Below are 18,797 nucleotides of genomic sequence, written 5' to 3'. Positions count from 1 at the left end.
GCAATAAGAGAAATGCAAATCAAAACCACCCTAAGATACCATCTCACTCCAGTAAGATTGGCAGCCATTATGAAGTCAAACAACAATAAGTGTTTGCGGGGATGTGGGGAAAGGGTACACTTGTACACTGCTGGTGGGACTGCAAAATGGTGAGGCCAATTTGGAAAGCAGTATGGAGATTTCTTGGAAAGCTGGGAATGGATCCACCATTTGACCCAGCTATCGCCCTTCTCGGACTATTCCCTGAGGACCTTAAAAGAGCGCACTATAGGGATACGGCCACATCAATGATTACAGTGGCACAATTCACAATAGCTAGACTGTGGAATCAACCTAGATGCCCTTCAATAGATGAGTGGATAAAAAAAAGTGGCATATATACACAATGGAGAATTATGCAGCACTAAGAAATGACAAAATCATAGAATTTGCAGGGAAATGGATGGCATTAGAGCAGATTATGCTAAGTGAAGCTAGCCAAGCCCTAAAAACCAAATGCCAAATGTCTTCTTTGATATAAAGAGAGCAACTAAGAACAGAACAGGAAGGAAGAACATGAGGAAAAGACTAACAGTAAACAAAGACGAATGGGGGGAGAGAAAGGGAGAGAGAAGGGAAAGCATATGGAAATGGTAGGAGACCTTCAATGATACACAAAATTATAAGAGGCTGTGAGGGGCAAGGGGGAGGAAAAAAAAGGGGAGAGAATTGAACAACAGCAGAGGAGGTAGAGAGGGAAGATGGGAGGGAAGGGGAGGGGAGGGGGGATAGTAGGAGATAGGAATGGTAGCAGAATACAACAGTCACTAATATGCCATTATGTAAAAATGTGAGTGTGTAACAGATGTAATTCTGCAATCTGTATTTGGGGTAAAAATGGGAGTTCAAAACCCAATTGAGTCAAATGTATGAAAGATGATATATCATGAGCTCTGTAATGTTTTGAACAATCAATAATAATAAAAAAAAGAAGGCTAATTCCTATTTATTGTGCAAAATTAGTTTTGGCTCAATTGATTAAGGGAATAAATTTAGATAGCTTGGTATTTTTATGGCATCAACTTTGTATTTTGTCTTCACCACTCACTAAAACATCCCAAGTTTTAATGTGGATTGTCTGTGATGTAAACATCAGAATATGGGTTTCATGAGCAAGGCCTAGTAGTTCCTTAAATATAACATCCTTAGCTTGTATTTGTCGAGGAAATGAATGAGGCTTTCTAAAGACAAAATAAGAGGTGGAATGGAATCTTAGAGCTATTTTTAAACTACCAACAGTTCATAGGTATGTCCCATGGCTCTTGGAAAGAAGGAACATGAAAGCTAGCCCATCACCAGTTTGAGATGGGAACATTACATTCCTCACACAAAGAGAGCTGGAAAATTGCAGCAGGTTCCACAATATCAGAGTGATCTTGAACATTTCTTCCCCTTGGACTCCACATAAAACCATCCTTTGGAGCACCTTTTCCCTTCAAACCAGCACCAATTATAACACTTTGAAATTTAAGGATTATCATTCTGAGTTGTTGTGTCTCTTCTGTTTTTGTTGCTTTGGTCTCCTGGTTTAGCCTCCTTCAGAGAAATGTTTTTGATATGGTTACACAGTTCCTGTGCTTGATTTCTGCATGGTGACTCTCACGCCAGGATTGCTGATGGATGCCCCTTCTGAATTATGTTAAGCTATGACATACATTTGATGGCCTAATAATCTTATAAAACATGGAACAGAGAAAGGTGGACAGTCCAGGCCACCCTCATGGGAATTCCTAGTTAAAAGAACTTGTAGCTGTTACAAATACTGCCATTGGCTGTCACTATTCTCTGGAGCATCATCACTTGGAAGAAATATAATCTGCATGAATTGAATATCCATATCCCTCATGTCAGTTTTAATCTAAAGTGTTTTGAGATTAGAGCTGTCTGTTTCTTTGCTCAGTCATCTTATTAAATTGTTTAACAAATTCACTAGTGTTACTGGGTGATAGAAGTTAGAATTGCAATTCCAGAAACTTTGAGGAATTCAGAGGTGAGTAGGACCTGGACTTACCTTCAGGAGTTCAAGCTGAGGAAAGTTACATAGAATAGAAGACAACAATGCACTGTGAGAAGAGCAATGTTGTCAGTGTGCACAGGGCTTTACAGAAGTCAAAGCACGGCACTCAAAGCATTGTAAGGGTCAGGAGTCGGGGAGAAGTTAAGGAGGACTTCCAGAGAAATGAGTCCTAGATCTGACAGTATCCATAGAATTAAAGTTGAGTAAGGCAGGGAAAGGCGTTCTAGACAGAGACACAGAGGTCAAAAACAGAGGGTGAGTTCAGGAGACAAGGAGCAGTTCATATCTGTGGACTGAAGAATTCAGATGTGACCAGGTCAGGTGGTGACTCAGGATGGAGGATATGAGAAATATAATATTTAGAAACCAAAATTAGCAGGATTTGTGAGACAAAGAGACAAAACTGACACTCAGGGTTGACTTTAAAAAGAAATGAGATTTTTCAAATTGTTTTTGTATTTTAGATCAGAGCCAGTAATGGCAGAAAAATTTGTTAACTACAATAATATAATTCAAGAAATAAAAACAAGGTCTAATTTTAATTTGGTCATATTATCTACTGAGTTGTAGATGGGAAAGATGGTTTCATGGAAAAGGGGTTCATTTTGCCTGAGATTTGAGTATAAGCAACATACTCAAGATCCAGAAACTATCTTTGATATGTAACTGTAATGTTTAAAATGACTTAATATATTTTCTACAAGAGCTGCTCTAAAATGGCAGAGCGGTGGTCAGTGGTGTTAATATTTTAATATAGCTTTGTTCTATGCCATTAAAGCCTCAGTTGACTAAAGCATCAATGACTAAGATTTTTAAGTACTTTTCTGCTGAATGAGCAGGTGTTTAGTGAGCAGATACTCCATTAAAACTGGTGAGTCTTTAATAAAGATTCTTATCTTGAACAATAAAATGATTTCACTGTCATTACCAGTTCATAATCTGGCTATGTTTTCCAGAATGTTCTGCCACAGAGCCCCTCACCTTTAAGAATAAATGTGGGGAAAGGGCACGGGCTAGCCAAGGCAGCAGTGTATAGTTACATGTTGGTGTGGGTGCATTGTTTCTGGGATTCACAAATGTGCATAATGGTGACAGGCTATAAAGTGCAGGGGAAGATGTTGAGACTAGAAAGCAAATCTAAAAGCAGTAGCAGAAAGCCTTGTGTGACTTTATCCCACTGGCAGGTAGAAACCTCCAGAACTTATCATGTAGAGAAATGACAGGATCAGATTGGATTTTCAGAAGCTCTTTCTCCGAGCAGTTTAGACAGAAGGCAGCAGGGAGGCCAGTTAGAGAGCCACTGCATAGTCCAGGTAATGGTGACAAGCAGTTATAAGACCCCAAGAGAGGCTGTAAGAGTCTATTTATTGGGGTTAAATGAAACAACTAGTTTCCTGTTGCCCATTCACTACCTGGCACCATCACTCATGAGTTCTGCTCTTGAAATAAAGTCTTGGGTTAGTCAAGCACCCTGGAGTCAGTAACTTCACAGTGAGTGTGTTGTAATCACCCAATAACTGCTGCCAATTGGCCTGGTCTGGTGGTGAGGCTGATGGTTAGGACCCATTTGGCTGGAATGAGAACTAGGGTCCTAGAATTAACCCAGGAGAGAATATAGCGATCGTCTAATTCACCACTTCCCCTCACCTCACGTAGGGAAGCTATGACCTAGAGAGCCTGAGGATGTAGGATGAATATGTACACTGCCCTGAACTTACCAATAGGCTTTGTAAATAGTGTGCTGAGGAGTCAGGTGGACTGTAGAAACTGGTGTTCTCTAGAAATCAGAGGAACTTACCTAACATCATGGCCCTTTGCCTCTCAGAGGCAACTCTGGCTTCGAATCATGAAGCAAGAGAGTCAGGGAGTGAAAAAGTGACCACTGTCTCTGCTGAAGGAGTCCAGGTGCCACGGAACACTGCTTCGCACAGGCTTGAGTTCTTCAATTTGAGGGTGCGGCTGCAGCTCCTGTGTACTAGCCTCTCCCACAGCCCCCAGGAGTTTGTGAAGCAGCTGTTCCTGTTCAAAGAGCATCAGGCTTGAATCAACAGTTACTGGTACAAATTCCAGCATCACCTGAACCCTCAACCTTTGCTGGTGTGCAACATGGCCTCCGCAGGTGCCCAGCACATAGTTAGAGAGTCAGTAACATCACTGACTACATTTTGTAAGGGCAGGTACTCTTGTTCCTGCGTGTACGGTGGCATGTCATAATTGCTCAACAGGTGAAGAGTCTATGGAAAGCTAGCCAGCCAGGTCAGTCTGTGGCTTCTGGCACCCTGACGATGGCCGCGGTGCCTCCCACAGGTCTGTCTGGCCAGGCTTTCTCCTCCTCCCCAGGCTGCTTTTGTGACGCCTTCTTGAAGCTGGTGTCTGTTTAAGAGGACGGCCTTCTCTGCCCCACTGTAAATTTCAACAAGTAAGCTCATGTTTGGTAGACACGAGATGCTTTCTTTTAAGTATAAGAAAAACCACATGGAGCGCTTGCTCTAGGGAGTTTTTGTCATCTCCTTCAGTAGGTAATCCTGCCTTCTTCCTCTTCTACAATATCTCCTTCTTCCCCCACCACACACACCCCCATAATTACTTTCTACATTTGAAAGCAAATAAAGAAGTAATTTATCCAGTATGGTACAAGCCGATATATGTTACGGGGTTGAAAAGAAAAGAGAGAAGGATGAGGGAATTAGGAGTGCTGGGATGGCATGGAAATCAGGTTGCTATTTTAAATAGGGTGATCAGTTAGGCCTCACTGAGAAAGTGAGACTTGACCAAAACAGAAGATGGGGATGGTCACCATCATGGATCTGGGAGAAGGGCAGAGGAAATAGCCAGTGCACAGGCCTTAAAGTGGGCATAAAAGTCCAGTGTTTTATTATTAAAATCACAAAATTACTCTTACCAAATTAGTAGACAAGTTTCTAAATGTTTGGCTTTGCATTTCTTTCTGCATTTCATGGTGGACTTACAGCCCACACCATGGACTAGCACCAGTCCAGGGACCACACTTTGCATTGCGGTGTGGGAGTCCATTGCTATTGTAAGGACTTGGCCCTTACTCAACCAAAAGCTGGCTCTGTTGGGGCATTTCCAACAGAAGAAAGCACTGATTTTATGTTTTGATGAGTTACTCTGGCTAAAGGGTGAATGCAGGGGACCTAGGGAAAATAGCAGGGAGACTAATCATGAGCAAGAGATTATGGTAGCTCAAATCAGGATGGTAGCATTGGAAAAGGTAAAAAGTGGTTGGTTCTCAACATGTTTTAAAGATAGATCCAACAGAGTTTCCTGGGATCTGGATGGCATTGTTAAGGAAAGACCCAAGTCCAGGATGTCTCTGAGGTTTCAGCTTGTATAATACAAAAGAGGAACTGCTGTCACCTAAGACTGTGAAGGCTTTGTGATGGAACCAGGTAGGGAAAAATCAAGAGTTGAGTTTTGTTTTATATATTCTGAATTTGATTTTCAGTACAATGGGGATCTAGGTAAGTAAAACAAACATTTACTCTCCGTGACTTCAAGTGAATTCTTGGAATTCTCTAATGTCCTCTCACCTTGGTCTTTCCCCATCCAAGGCAGGAATTAGTTACTGTATTCAAAGGGACCCAAAGAAATCAACTTCAGAGCCAACATCAATGATTGTACTCTGACATTAAATGCCCCTCTCATTGGAAATTATTTCATATACTTTACCTTGTACAAGTAAGAGAACTATTTCCTAATTTCACAGATACCAAATTTGGATGGCCCTAAATTCTGTGAGGTAGCTATAGAATTGATTAGGATTTAAGAGCAATCTAGCTGCATCATCTGCCACCCATTGGATTGCCAGAATGAATTTGGTTTCTCTGACTACCAAAGGTTATAGAATTTATGGCTAAACTCTAGTAATATCAAGAATATAATAGCTTCTGATATTTTACTGTTTTTTAAATGAAAAAAAAGGTAAGGTATGAAAGTACAAAGAGTTCATGAGCCCAGTTCTTTAAAATAAGTGTATGATGCATATGTGCTTACACTTAACAAAGACTGGAAGGAAATATATTAAAGTTTGACATGTAATTATTTGCGTAAGAGACTATAAGTGGTACCTTCCCTTATATTCATTGGTGTGTAATAAAAACAAATTTCAGTCTAATAACTATCATTAATAATAACTGTTAGTTAAAGATGAGCACAACAGCCATATGAACTCTTCCCTCTCTTGGGTGTCCACAGCTCACCATCTGCTACCTGGATATGCTGATGACCAGCGAGGAGCGCCGGAAGCAGCTGAGGGACCAGTACTGCTTTGAGTGTGACTGTTTCCGGTGTGAAACCCAGGACAAGGTATGTTGTATGGAATCAGATATGAGCACTCCCCACTCAATTCCTTAATGGTCTTTTGGAGAATTTTGCTTTTATTTTATTAATCCCACAGTCAAAGCCCTTAGTGAATGGCAGGGAACAGGGATAAATAAAAGAGCATTGAGCTGCATACATTTTATTTCCTGGAATCTTTTCTCACCCACTAAGCTGAGATTTAAGCATAAGTAGAGATCTATGGAGCCTAGAGTGTAGTGGAAATATACTTAAACATGTGATTAAAGGATATGGAAGACCAGACCATATAGTAAGAGGATTGAATTATATTATGATTGATAACAGTTATTGCTCAGTAATGAATACACCAAATTGTATCTAGTTTTTATTTCTTTAATTTTGTCCCATACAGCCTTTTTACTATAGTACTTTTATCAGATGGAAATCACTTATCAAAGTAAAAGTTGATAAATTTTTACTTTCAGAGGAAGGAAGAAGAACCAAAATAAATGCTATGAAGATAATTAATGAAGTGTTCTCCTGTTACTCATTTACTTTCCTTGTTTGAACCTACTTTTAGTTTACAATCTGGCTGCATCACCTGCAGATTGTTATCTGATGAAATCTTATTTTTATCAAGTGTTCTTATTGTCAGATCTCATTTGTAATTAGTATCTCATTTAATGTGAGTACTTACAAATAATTAGGAAACAGAATTTAGGAAAGTTCAGAGATATGCTTCTGGGATAAAAATGAAGAAAAAGTGGCAGAACCAAGTTTCTCACTCCAGTCTTTTGACTAAACTGAGTACTTCTTGCACTTACCCACAGCTACCAATAACATCAAAGCAGAAAGATAATTGCTGTCACTGCATGAAAAAGGACCATTAGTTCATCCTAATGCTGCAGGAATTGGGGAACATAATTATTTTTGCATTAAAAGAACTTTGAGAAACAAGTGGGAAAAGTTGGAATTACTGCTGATAGCCCTCCAAGAATGGATCCACTTTAATGTTAGCCTTTTGCCACCGGGAAGCATATCAAAAATCAGAGCAGATAACCCATACTATAATCCAGAATGGCTCCAAACTAGTGTCCCACCAGCATCCTGGGCACTTGGATCCTCTTAGGGACCATTAAGTATGGCGTATCTTTAAAAAATTCTTGAATAAATGAATGAATAAATTATGTTTATTAAAAGTTGGGGTTATGCTGGGCTGGGGATGTAGCTCAGAGATAGAATGCTTGCCTAGCATGTGTGATATCCTGGGTTCCATCCCCAGTGCTGAAAAGCAAAATGGGTGGGGGAAGGTCTGTTCAATTTTGTTTTATTATAATAGCTGAGACCTGGACAGCAATAGGAAACCAAAGGGTTTGGCTACAAGTAAAAGTTAACCCACCTAAAACTAGCTTCAGTAGGTAGGGCATATTTGTCTTAGGAATCTAGAGAGGTAATCTGAGATGAGAGTAGCTACTCATCATAAACCCCTAAGCCCTTTTGTCTTTTTTCCTTTCCTATCATGTGGCTTTTATTCTCATGGTCGCAGATGACTGCTGTCCCCACACCCAATCAGTGTGTCCAGTCTCTAGACAGGAAAAAGAATGAGTAATAAAAAGGCAGAGAGCAAAAGGAAGTCCTCCTAGGGATCTTCCTTATCATATTATTGTTCCAAACTGTGTCACATGGCCACCCATAGTTGTAAAAGAGCTAAGAAACTGTAGTTTACTTTTCAGACTTGATGCAAGAGAAAGACAAGCAAGGAAAGAGGTGCAAATGGCTTTGGGAAAGCCAATCCACATTTTCTCCATTCCTTTGAGACCATTTTCTTTACTTTCTTACTCTGTCAGGCTTAAGAACTGTTGAATGTTGTATGAGTCAAGTTTCCCCAGAGAAACAGAACCAATAGGACACACATGTATACAGTCACATGTCGCTTTATTGTGGGGGAAAATGTTTTGAGAATGTGTTGCTAGGCACTTTTGTGGTTGTACTAACATAGGCTAAGACAACATATTGTTTTACAGCAAAATTTTTTTTTTGTAAGTAGGAGGAGTATAGTATAAAAGTACAGTATAGTAAATACATAAAACACTAGGAGAGTCATTTATTATCGTCATTGATTTATACTATACATAATTATGGTATACCTTTGCACAGCTGACAGTGCAGTTGGTTTGTTTCCACCAGCATCACCACAGAGTGATGGGTTGTAGTGTAATGTTATGATGGCTATGACATCACTAGGACATAGAACCTTTCAGCTTCCTTATAATTTGTGGGACCACTGTTTTAAACATGATCTGTTCTTGACCAAAAAAATCATTTGTAGCTCATGACTGTGTGTGTGTGTGTGTGTGTGTGTGTGTGGAGGGGCTCTGGGGAGAATTGATGGACTGTAAGGAATTGGATCATATGATCATGGAGGTTAAGAAGTCCCAAGATCTGTACTTAGCAAGCTAGAGACCCAGGAGACCAGCAGTGTAACTTGCAGTCTAGAAGGTGTCAGGCTCAAGACCCAAGAAAATGTGATGTTTCAGTTTGTGACCAAAGGAGGAAATAACCAATGTCACAGCTCAAGCAGTAAGTCCAGAGAAGCTCCCTTCTACTTGAGAGAGAGTCAGCCTTGTTGATCTCTTCAGGCCTTCCAGTGATTCCAGGAGGGCCACCCACATCAGGGAGAGCAATTTCCCTTACTCAGTCTTTGGGTCAAATGTTAATGTTGGGTACCCTGTGGCCAGTCAAGTTGATATACAACATTAACCTGCACAAATAATATGTTAGAGATGGGCCAAATGGAATAACAACAACAACAACAAAAAGTACTTGATTACTCTGCAGGATTCTAGTTCATTCTGTATCTAACAAACTGAGTGGTCTTGGGCAAGTCATTCAACCTCTTTGAATTTTTTCTACCATCTGTTATATAAGGAACTTTAAATAGAAGACCTTAGGCCCCTTTTAACTCCATTATTCTATGATTCTATGAAATATTTCCCAGTGGAAGGAGCAGGGTATGTGCTTAGATGGGAATATAAACTTGGTTTGCAGTTAGTTAATTAGTTATATTTTCAAGTTTTCACTGAACTGAGAATTTTGTTCTGTTTGATATGCACATCCCTTTGGAAACCTCTATATTGTTGTTTTGCTTAGAAAAAAAATAATACAGAGGTAAGTCCAGCTTAGTGTATTCTCCAAAGATTATAAATCCACAATTTAGTTCAGTCAAAATTAATTGTACTTTAGTTCTTAGATTTAAAGATTCAAGCTTATTTTTTGCTTTTCCTGGAACCTAGAAGAATTCATCTTACCAGGTCTCTGCATCAAGCAATATTTATTATGTGCCTGCATCTGCATTTTAGTGGACTTGTGTGGTATCATTTTTCAGGAAGATGGAACCCTTTTAATAGTGGGTTAATGGTTAATTTGCACGTGTGGAATTGCCATTTGTAATAAACAGCAGCCTAACTCCTGGAAGAAATAAAACTTATCACCTAAAGGAAATTCTGAAATGATTTGGGCTTTTTAAAGCCTTGCCCAAGTCAGAATCTAAGGCAATACAAGCAGAACAGACCAAATGGAATTGATTGTTTCCATAAGTTTCTGCTCAAAACCATTTTTTTTCTAAATAGTGCATAGCATGCTTCCCTCAATGTCACATGCTTTATTTCTGTATTTACTTGCCACATCATTTCTCGAGGCCTGCTATATTTAATTCTGCTTTCAAAACATCATGTCCATCAGTCTACTCAAAGCTCTGTTGTCTCATTCCTAGATATTAAATAACCCCTACTTGTTCTCCTGGCCCTCAGTATTCTCCTTTTGTCCACCCACACACTATATTAGAGAAAACTTTCTAAAATACCACTGTTCTCTTGTCATTATCATTAGTGTTCAGGATATACTCAGAACTCTTAACTTGACATTTACTGTCCTTCATAGTCATGATCCCATGATCCAAACCTTGATTTCTTCTCTTTTTCAAAATAACCAACTTCTTTTATCTAATTGTGCCCTTCCCCATCCAAAAGATTCTGAAGTAGTGCACACACACATTTGTACACACACAAACAAATGCACCTGTATGTAGGTGTACTTGTACATATAAGACAAATTTGTAATAAATAATAAATAAATTTGAGAAATAAAAGTGACAAGAAATAAGACAGAATTAGGTTAGTGCCCAAAATGTATGCATATGATCTTTTTTTTTTTATAATAGCCAAGGTAACTCATGGATTTAATCTTAAATTTCTCAGCAACCAAAGCTAAAAATCTAATTTCAAAATTCACAGAAGCCAAAGGCTTGAACACACATGTGTCTTTCAGTCAAACTACAGTTTTTCCTTACAGTGGGGCCTGAAACACTCACAAAATATTCTTATCAGACTTATACAGGTACTGAAATATTTGGGTTTTATAATGTTCCTCAATGTGGCTGATTGACATAATTTCAAATAATAACTTAATAAAAGAGATAATAAGAAGGGTTGATGCAATCAGAGATCATCTCTCTCTGATGGTTTGCTTTATTCCAAGAATAAAATTTAGTCTCTATAGAGGAAAGCCAAGACTGCAAATTCTTCCAGTAATCCTTTGTTAGTGTTATTTCTTGCAACCAGGCTTTTGCATTTTTTAATCATTTTAGTTTTTTATTAAAGTGACACACATATGTAGTTTGAAAAGTCAAAGTCTCATCACACAGTTGAAATCATGAGAACCCTTTCTCTGTGTGCTTCGAGTCAGGTCCTGCCCCCTAGAGATTATCCCTTTCTGTTTCTGGCATTTCCCCCATGTTTCTAAAATTAAAGCTCCCGTAAGTTAGTGCTAGGGATGCTCTTTGCTACTGGGTTGGAAGTTTTTACTGCTTTTTATTCCAGGATTTCAAATTCACTTTTTTTCCTATCTTTCAGTTTATGTCTCATTTCTATTTTTATTTTATAATCTACTTCCCTCTTTTGCATGCCATTACATGAGTTATCTAGTTGAAAAATTTCATCATGCTTCTTTTTAAAGTCCTAGTTTCATGAAGTTTATTTTACAGAGGGCAATTTTGTCCTAATGCTTTTTGTTGATTTTCTTCCTTAGTATTGCATTTCACTAAGTGTTCTGGAATTTTGTATGGAAGACTCATTTTCAGTGCACAGTTTTTGAGTTTTTCTTTCTTCTGTGTTCTTCCCTTCTGCCTGGTAGTCTAGACTCCCCAGACCCTTTAACCTCCAAGTCAAAATTGTGATTTACTAATATTCAGATCTTTTGCACCCCAGTGATGTGGAGACTGGTGCGGTTTTGGTGATCTAGGCTTTTTGGTTCTGTATCTTCTAACCTCATGCTCACAGCCACTTATTAGTATTTAGCTCAAAGGAAACCAGCAGCCTTGTTTTCTTCAGCCACTTTTTACAAGCAAGTTAGTGTGTCCATTCCCTGGCTTTAAACTTTGGGGCTGACTCTACACTCTTAACATGAAACATTTTTATAACCACTGGAACAGAACTTGTGCCCCCCCCCCCCCCACACACACACACTGCCTGCTTTCAGACCCCAGGCCTTGTAGCTTTGGCTTTACTTATTGCTTTGCATTTCTCTTCTCTTTCTGGTCCAAGGAGGTGCTTATCTTGTTTTTTCAACTGGCAAAGCTATTTTGGCTTCCCTTACTATGTTTTACCTATCATTCCTATGGGTTTGGAGTAGAGGGGAGCATTTCAAGGTCTGAACTTAACAGTAAAGTCTTGTAGTTTGCCTTTCAAATACATAGGTAAGAATCTGAATCTTTGAAGGAAGGGAAAAGGCAAGGATAAACAGTGACCTAATGCTCCTGAAGGCTTCCAAGCATGTGTACACCTTTCACCTAGCCCCAGTCTGTCTACTGAACAGGGATCTGTATCTCCTTTTATCGTAGGGCCTTCTGTAGAGATAGAGTTGAGTAGAGTCACTCTAAAAATGTATGCATTCTGGAAACAGTTCAATAACTGATTCTGGGGTGGGGGAGCCTTTATAACCTGCTCATTTCCTGAGGCTACAATTCTAAGCCCAATTCCTCTTATTTTCTTCTGCACAAATGAAGCAGTATTAATTATTGTCTTTAGTAATTATTTCAGTTTTTTTTTTCTTCCAGAAATCCTCTTTTGTAACTCAGAATTGCCTTTTGTAGGTCCCTTCTGAGACCTCCCCCAAAACCTATGGTTTACAGAGCCTTGAGTAGTAGCCCAGCATTCTACAAAGAAGCTGCTCCTGCTGACACTATGGGAGAACAGCCTCAATTTCTTTAGGTTTCATGCCTCAGCAAGGCTATAACTGACAAACTCTGAAGCTTGGGGAAGGGAGCAGGGTGAACCCAATAAAGACACAAAGCTTGTCTAAAGAAGTAGTGAAGAAATGTTAGAGTTAAAGCTATATTCAAAGGAAATGAGAGTTTTCTGCCCAAGAAAGTTTTTATGTGAACTTGAGTCTATTTGAAATATGAGCAATTACTTAAAGGTCATTAGCAAACCAAGATTTTTTTCCTGCTGCCTTCCGCTAGTTTGCTAAATTAATTGTGAGCAGAACTGCCTTGTGGCAGGATGATGAGCCCAACCAGCTCAGAATTGTTTTATACTTCAAGTTTTAACAATCTAAGCAGAATGTGTTTCCTCTTCCTGAAGTTTTCATCATAACCAAAGTATGTTATCTTCAGGAAGATTAGAAAGTTTTAGCGAAGAAGTGTGTGAGTGAGAGAGAGAGAGAGAGTGTGTATGTTAGGTTTTTTTTTTTTCCCATTTGGATGAGTTTTTAAATGGCCAAAACTGTGTGTTATCTTTATCTTCTCTAAATGACCAGAAGAACGGTTTTCCCAGGAATGAGTGCAGGGCTGGCTGGCATTCATGTTAAAATGAGGAAAGGAGCTTATTGACTTCATAACCACATAATCCCATCTGTAATGTTGCCACCAAACACAGGGAGAGGCTTCTGGGGATGGTACAATGGACTGTGAACTTGACTGGAAAATAAACAATGTAGCTATTATGTTTGCCTTGGAATCTGCTGTTCACCACATCACAGGATGTGGTGCTTGGGCACTGCCTTCTCCCCAGAGCACAGACAGCTGGGCCCCCAGGCTCCTTCATGTGGCTCTTTTTGGTCCAAAAGTCTACAGCTGGGGTAAGAAGAGGTTCTCTCCACAATGTGTGATGTCATGAATGCCACCTTACTTTTCCAATTCTTATACAAATATTCTTTTCTACTGTTCTTTTGGACTACACAAAGCTCCAGCTCAGGGGATAGACCACAGATGTTGTAACAGAGAGTATATTTTCTTATGCACCAAGCACCATACATTGCTCAATGCACAGCCTGCAAGAGTGCTTAAGAAGTGTTATGGAATAAGGTGATTTTTCAAAGAATATTATAAATTAGAATGCCTGCTAAACTTTTTTTTTTACATTTTCGTATTTGTTTTTTTTTAATTTTTATTGTTGGTTGTTCAAAACATTACATAGTTCTTGATATATCATATTTCACACTTTGATTCAACTGGGTTATGAACTCCCATTTTTACCCCATATACAGATTGCAGAATCACATCAGTTACACTTCCATTGATTTACATATTGCCATACTAGTGTCTGTTGTATTCTGCTGCCTTTCCTATCCTCTACTATCCCCCCTCCCCGCCCCTCCCCTCCCCTCTACTCTCTCTACCCCATCTACTGTAATTCATTTCTCCCCCTTGTATTATTTTTCCCTTACCCCTCACTTCCTCTTGTATGTAATTTTGTATAACCCTGAGGGTCTCCTTCTATTTCCATGCAATTTCCCTTCTCTCTCCCTTTCCCTCTCAACTCTCATCCCTGTTTAATGTTAATCTTCTTCTCATGTTCTTCGTCCCTACTCTGTTCTTAGTTACACTCCTTATATCAAAGAAGACATTTGGCATTTGTTTTTTAGGGATTGGCTAGCTTCACTTAGCATAATCTGCTCTAATGCCATCCATTTCCCTCCAAATTCTATGATTTTGTCATTTTTTAATGCAGAGTAATACTCCATTGTGTATAAATGCCACTTTTTTTTATCCATTCGTCTATTGAAGGGCATCTAGGTTGATTCCACAGTCTTGCTATTGTGAATTGTGCTGCTATGAACATCGATGTAGCAGTGTCCCTGTAGCATGCTCTTTTTAGGTCTTTAGGGAATAGACCGAGAAGGGGAATAGCTGGGTCAAATGGTGGTTCCATTCCCAGCTTTCCAAGAAATCTCCATACTGCTTTCCAAATTGGCTGCACCGATTTGCAGTCCCACCAACAATGAACACGTGTACCCTTTTCCCCACATCCTCGCAGGCACTTGTTGTTGTTTGACTTCATAATGGCTGCCAATCTTACTGGAGTGAGATGGTATCTTTTTTATTTTTCCAATTTTTTTTATTGGTTGTTCACAACATTACAAATCTCTTGACATATAATATTTCATACATTAGATTGAAGTGGGTTATGAACTCCCAATTTTACCCCAAATGAAGATTGCAGAATCACGTCGGTTACACATCCACAATTTTACATAATGCCCTATTAGTAATTGTTGTATTCTGCTACCTTTCCTATCCCCTACTATCCCCCCTCCCCTCCCCTCCCATCTTCTCTCTCTACCCCATCTACTGTAATTCATTTCTCTCCTTGTTTATTTTCCCATTCCCCTCACAACCTCTTATATGTAATTTTGTATAGCAATGAGGGTCTCCCTTCATTTCCATGCAATTTCCCTTTTCTCTCCCTTTCCCTCCCATCTCATGACTCTGTTTAATGTTAATCTTTTCTTCCTGCTCTTCCTCCCTGCTCTGTTCATAGTTGCTCTCATTATATCAAAGAAGACATTTGGTATTTGTTTTTTAGGGATTGGCTAGCTTCACTAAGCATAATCTGCTCTAATGCCATCCATTTCCCTGCAAATTCCATGATTTTGTCATATTTTAATGCTGCGTAATACTCCATGGTGTATAAATGCCACATTTTTTATCCATTCATCTATTGAAGGGCATCTGGGTTGGTTCCACAGTCTAGCTATTGTGAATTGTGCTGCTATGAACATCGATGTGGCAGTATCCCTGTAGCATGCTCTTTTAAGGTCTTCAGGGAATAGTCCGAGAAGGGCAATAGCAGGGTCAAATGGTGGTTCCATTCCCAGCTTTCCAAGAAATCTCCATACTGCTTTCCAAATTGGCCGCAACAATTTGCAGTCCCACCAACAATGAACAAGTGTACCCTTTTCCCCACATCCTCGCCAGCACTTGTTGTTGTTTGACTTCATAGTGGCTGCCAATCTTACTGGAGTGAGATGGTATCTTAGCGTGGTTTTGATTTGCATTTCTCTGACTACTAGCGATGGTGAGCATTTTTTCATGTACTTGTTGATTGATTGTATGTCCTCCTCTGAGAAGTGTCTGTTCAGGTCCTTGGCCCATTTGTTGATTGGGTTATTTGTTATCTTATTGTCTAATTTTTTGAGTTCTTTGTATACTCTGGATATTAGGGCTCTATCTGAAGTGTGAGGAGTAAAGATTTGTTCCCAGGATGTAGGCTCCCTATTTACCTCTCTTATTGTTTCTTTTGCTGAGAAAAAACTTTTTAGTTTGAGTAAGTCCCATTTGTTGATTCTAGTTATTAACTCTTGTGCTATGGGTGTCCTATTGAGGAATTTGGAGCCCGACCCCACAGTATGTAGATCGTAGCCAACTTTTTCTTCTATCAAATGCCGTGTCTCTGATTTGATATCAAGCTCCTTGATCCATTTTGAGTTAACTTTTGTGCATGGCGAGAGAAAGGGATTCAGTTTCACTTTGTTGCATATGGATTTCCAGTTTTCCCAGCACCATTTGTTGAAGATGCTATCCTTCCTCCATTGCATGCTTTTAGCCCCTTTATCAAATATAAGATAGTTGTAGTTTTGTGGATTGGTTTCTGTGTCCTCTATTCTGTACCATTGGTCCACCCGCCTGTTTTGGTACCAGTACCATGTTGTTTTTGTTACAATTGCTCTGTAGTATAGTTTGAAGTCTGGTATCGCTATACCGCCTGATTCACACTTCCTGGTTAGCATTGTTTTTGCTATTCTGGGTCTTTTATTTTTCCATATGAATTTCATGATTGCTTTCTCTATTTCTACAAGAAATGCCGTAGGGATTTTGATTGGCATTGCATTAAACCTATAGAGAACTTTTGGTAATGTCGCCATTTTGATGATGTTAGTTCTGCCTATCCATGAACAGGGTATATTTTTCCATCTTCTAAGATCTTCTTCTACTTCTCTCTTTAGGGTTCTGTAGTTTTCATTGTATAAATCTTTCACCTCTTTTGTTAGGTTGATTCCCAAGTATTTTATTTTTTTTGAGGATATTGTGAATGGAGTGTTTTTCCTCATTTCCGTTTCAGAAGTTTTTTCGCTGATATACAGAAATGCCTTTGATTTATGCGTGTTGATTTTATATCCTGCCACTTTGCTGAATTCATTTATTAGTTCTAGTAGTTTCTTTGTAGACCCTATTGGGTCTTCTAGGTATAGAATCATGTCATCTGCAAATAGTGATAATTTAAGTTCTTCTTTTCCTATTTTTATGCCTTTAATTTCTTCCGTCTGTCTAATTGCTCTGGCCAGTGTTTCGAGAACTATATTGAATAGAAGTGGTGATAGAGGGCATCCCTGTCTTGTTCCAGATTTTAGAGGGAATGCCTTTAACTTTTGTCCATTCAGAATGATGCTAGCCTGAGGCTTAGCATAGATAGCTTTTACAATGTCAAGGTAAGTTCCTGTTATCCCTAGTTTTTCTAATGTTTTGAACATAAAGGGATGCTGTACTTTGTCGAATGCTTTCTCTGCGTCTATCGAGATGATCATATGGTTCTTATCTCTAAGTCTATTGATGTGGTGAATAACATTTATTGATTTCCGTATATTGAACCATCCTTGCATCCCAGGGATGAATCCTACTTGATCAGGGTGCACAATTTTTTTGATGTGTTTTTGTATTTGATTCGCCAGAATTTTATTGAGGATTTTTGCATCTAGGTTCATTAGAGATATTGGTCTGTAGTTTTCTTTCTTTGAGGTGTCTTTGTCTGGTTTTGGAATCAGGGTGATGTTGGCCTCATAGAATGAATTTGGAAGAGGTCCCTCTTTTTCTATTTCCTGAAATAACTTGAAAAGTATTGGTATTAATTCTCCTTTGAAGGTTTTGTAAAACTCCGCTGTATACCCATCCGGTCCTGGGCTTTTCTTGGTTGGTAATCTTTTGATGGCTTCTTCAATTTCATCCATTGATATTGGTCTGTTCAAATTGTGTGTATCCTCCTGACTCAGTCTGGGCAAATCATATGACTTAAGAAATTTATCGATGTCTTCACTATCTTCTATTTTATTGGAATATAGGTTTTCAAAATAATTTCTAATTGTCTTCTGAATTTCTGTAGCATCTGTTGTGATATTGCCTTTTTCATCCCGTATGTTAGTAATTTGAGTTCTCTCTTTTCTTCTCTTCGTTAGCATGGCTAAAGGTCTGTCGATCTTATTTATTTTTTCGAAGAACCAACTTTTAGTTTTGTTAATTTTTTCAATAGTTTCTTTTGTTTCCATTTCATTGATTTCCACTCTGATTTTAATTATTTCTTGCCTTCTGCTACATTTGCTGTTGTTTTGCTCTTCCTTTTCTAGGGCTTTGAGATGAAGTGTGAGCTCATTTATTTGTTGGTTTTTTTCTTTTTTTGAGGAATGACCACCAGGTGATGAATTTTCCTCTTAAAACTGCTTTCATTGTGTCCCATAGATTCCGATATGTTGTGTCTGTATTTTCATTTATCTCTAAGAATTTTTTGATTTCCTCCTTTATGTCTTCTGTAACCCATTGATCATTCAGTAACATATTGTTCATTTTCCATGTGATGTAGGATTTTTCCTTTCTTCTTTTATCATTGATTTCCAGTTTCATTCCATTATGATCAGATAAAATGCAAGGTATTATCTCCACCCCTTTATATTTACTGAGGGTTGCCCTATGGCATAATATATGGTCTATTTTTGAGAAGGATCCATGTGCTGCTGAGAAAAAAGTGTATCCATTTGATGATGGTTGATATATTCTATATATGTCAGTTAAGTCTAGGTTATTGATTGTGATATTGAGTTCTATAGTTTCTTTATTCAACTTTTGTTTGGAGGATCTGTCCAATGGTGAGAGAGGTGTGTTGAAGTCACCCATAATTATTGTGTTGTGGTCTATTTGATTCTTGAACTTGAGGAGAATTTGTTTTATGAATGTCGCAGCACCATTATTTGGTGCATAAATATTGATAATTGTTATGTCTTGTTGGTGAATGGTTCCTTTTAACAGTATATAATGTCCTTCTTTATCCCTTTTGATTAACTTAGTCTTGAAGTCGATTTTATTCGATATGAGGATGGCCACCCCTGCTTGCTTACG

At 38.7% G+C, this 18,797-nt stretch overlaps 1 protein-coding gene across 1 annotated transcript in view; it reads left to right on the top strand.

Moving 5' to 3' along the window:
- Positions 1–18,797, top strand: part of SMYD3 (SET and MYND domain containing 3) — a 762,780-nt gene that overhangs the window by 598,528 nt on the left and 145,455 nt on the right. The window contains exon 8 of the mRNA XM_081300183.1: positions 6,275–6,385. Within this exon, the coding sequence (XP_081156309.1) occupies positions 6,275–6,385 (111 nt within the window). The remainder of the gene's footprint in view (positions 1–6,274; positions 6,386–18,797) is intronic.

This window comes from Spermophilus citellus (assembly GCF_964194105.1).
Source record: "Spermophilus citellus genome assembly, chromosome: 6".
Classification (NCBI taxonomy): Eukaryota; Metazoa; Chordata; class Mammalia; order Rodentia; family Sciuridae; genus Spermophilus; species Spermophilus citellus.
This window is presented reverse-complemented; position numbering and strand designations above follow the sequence as displayed.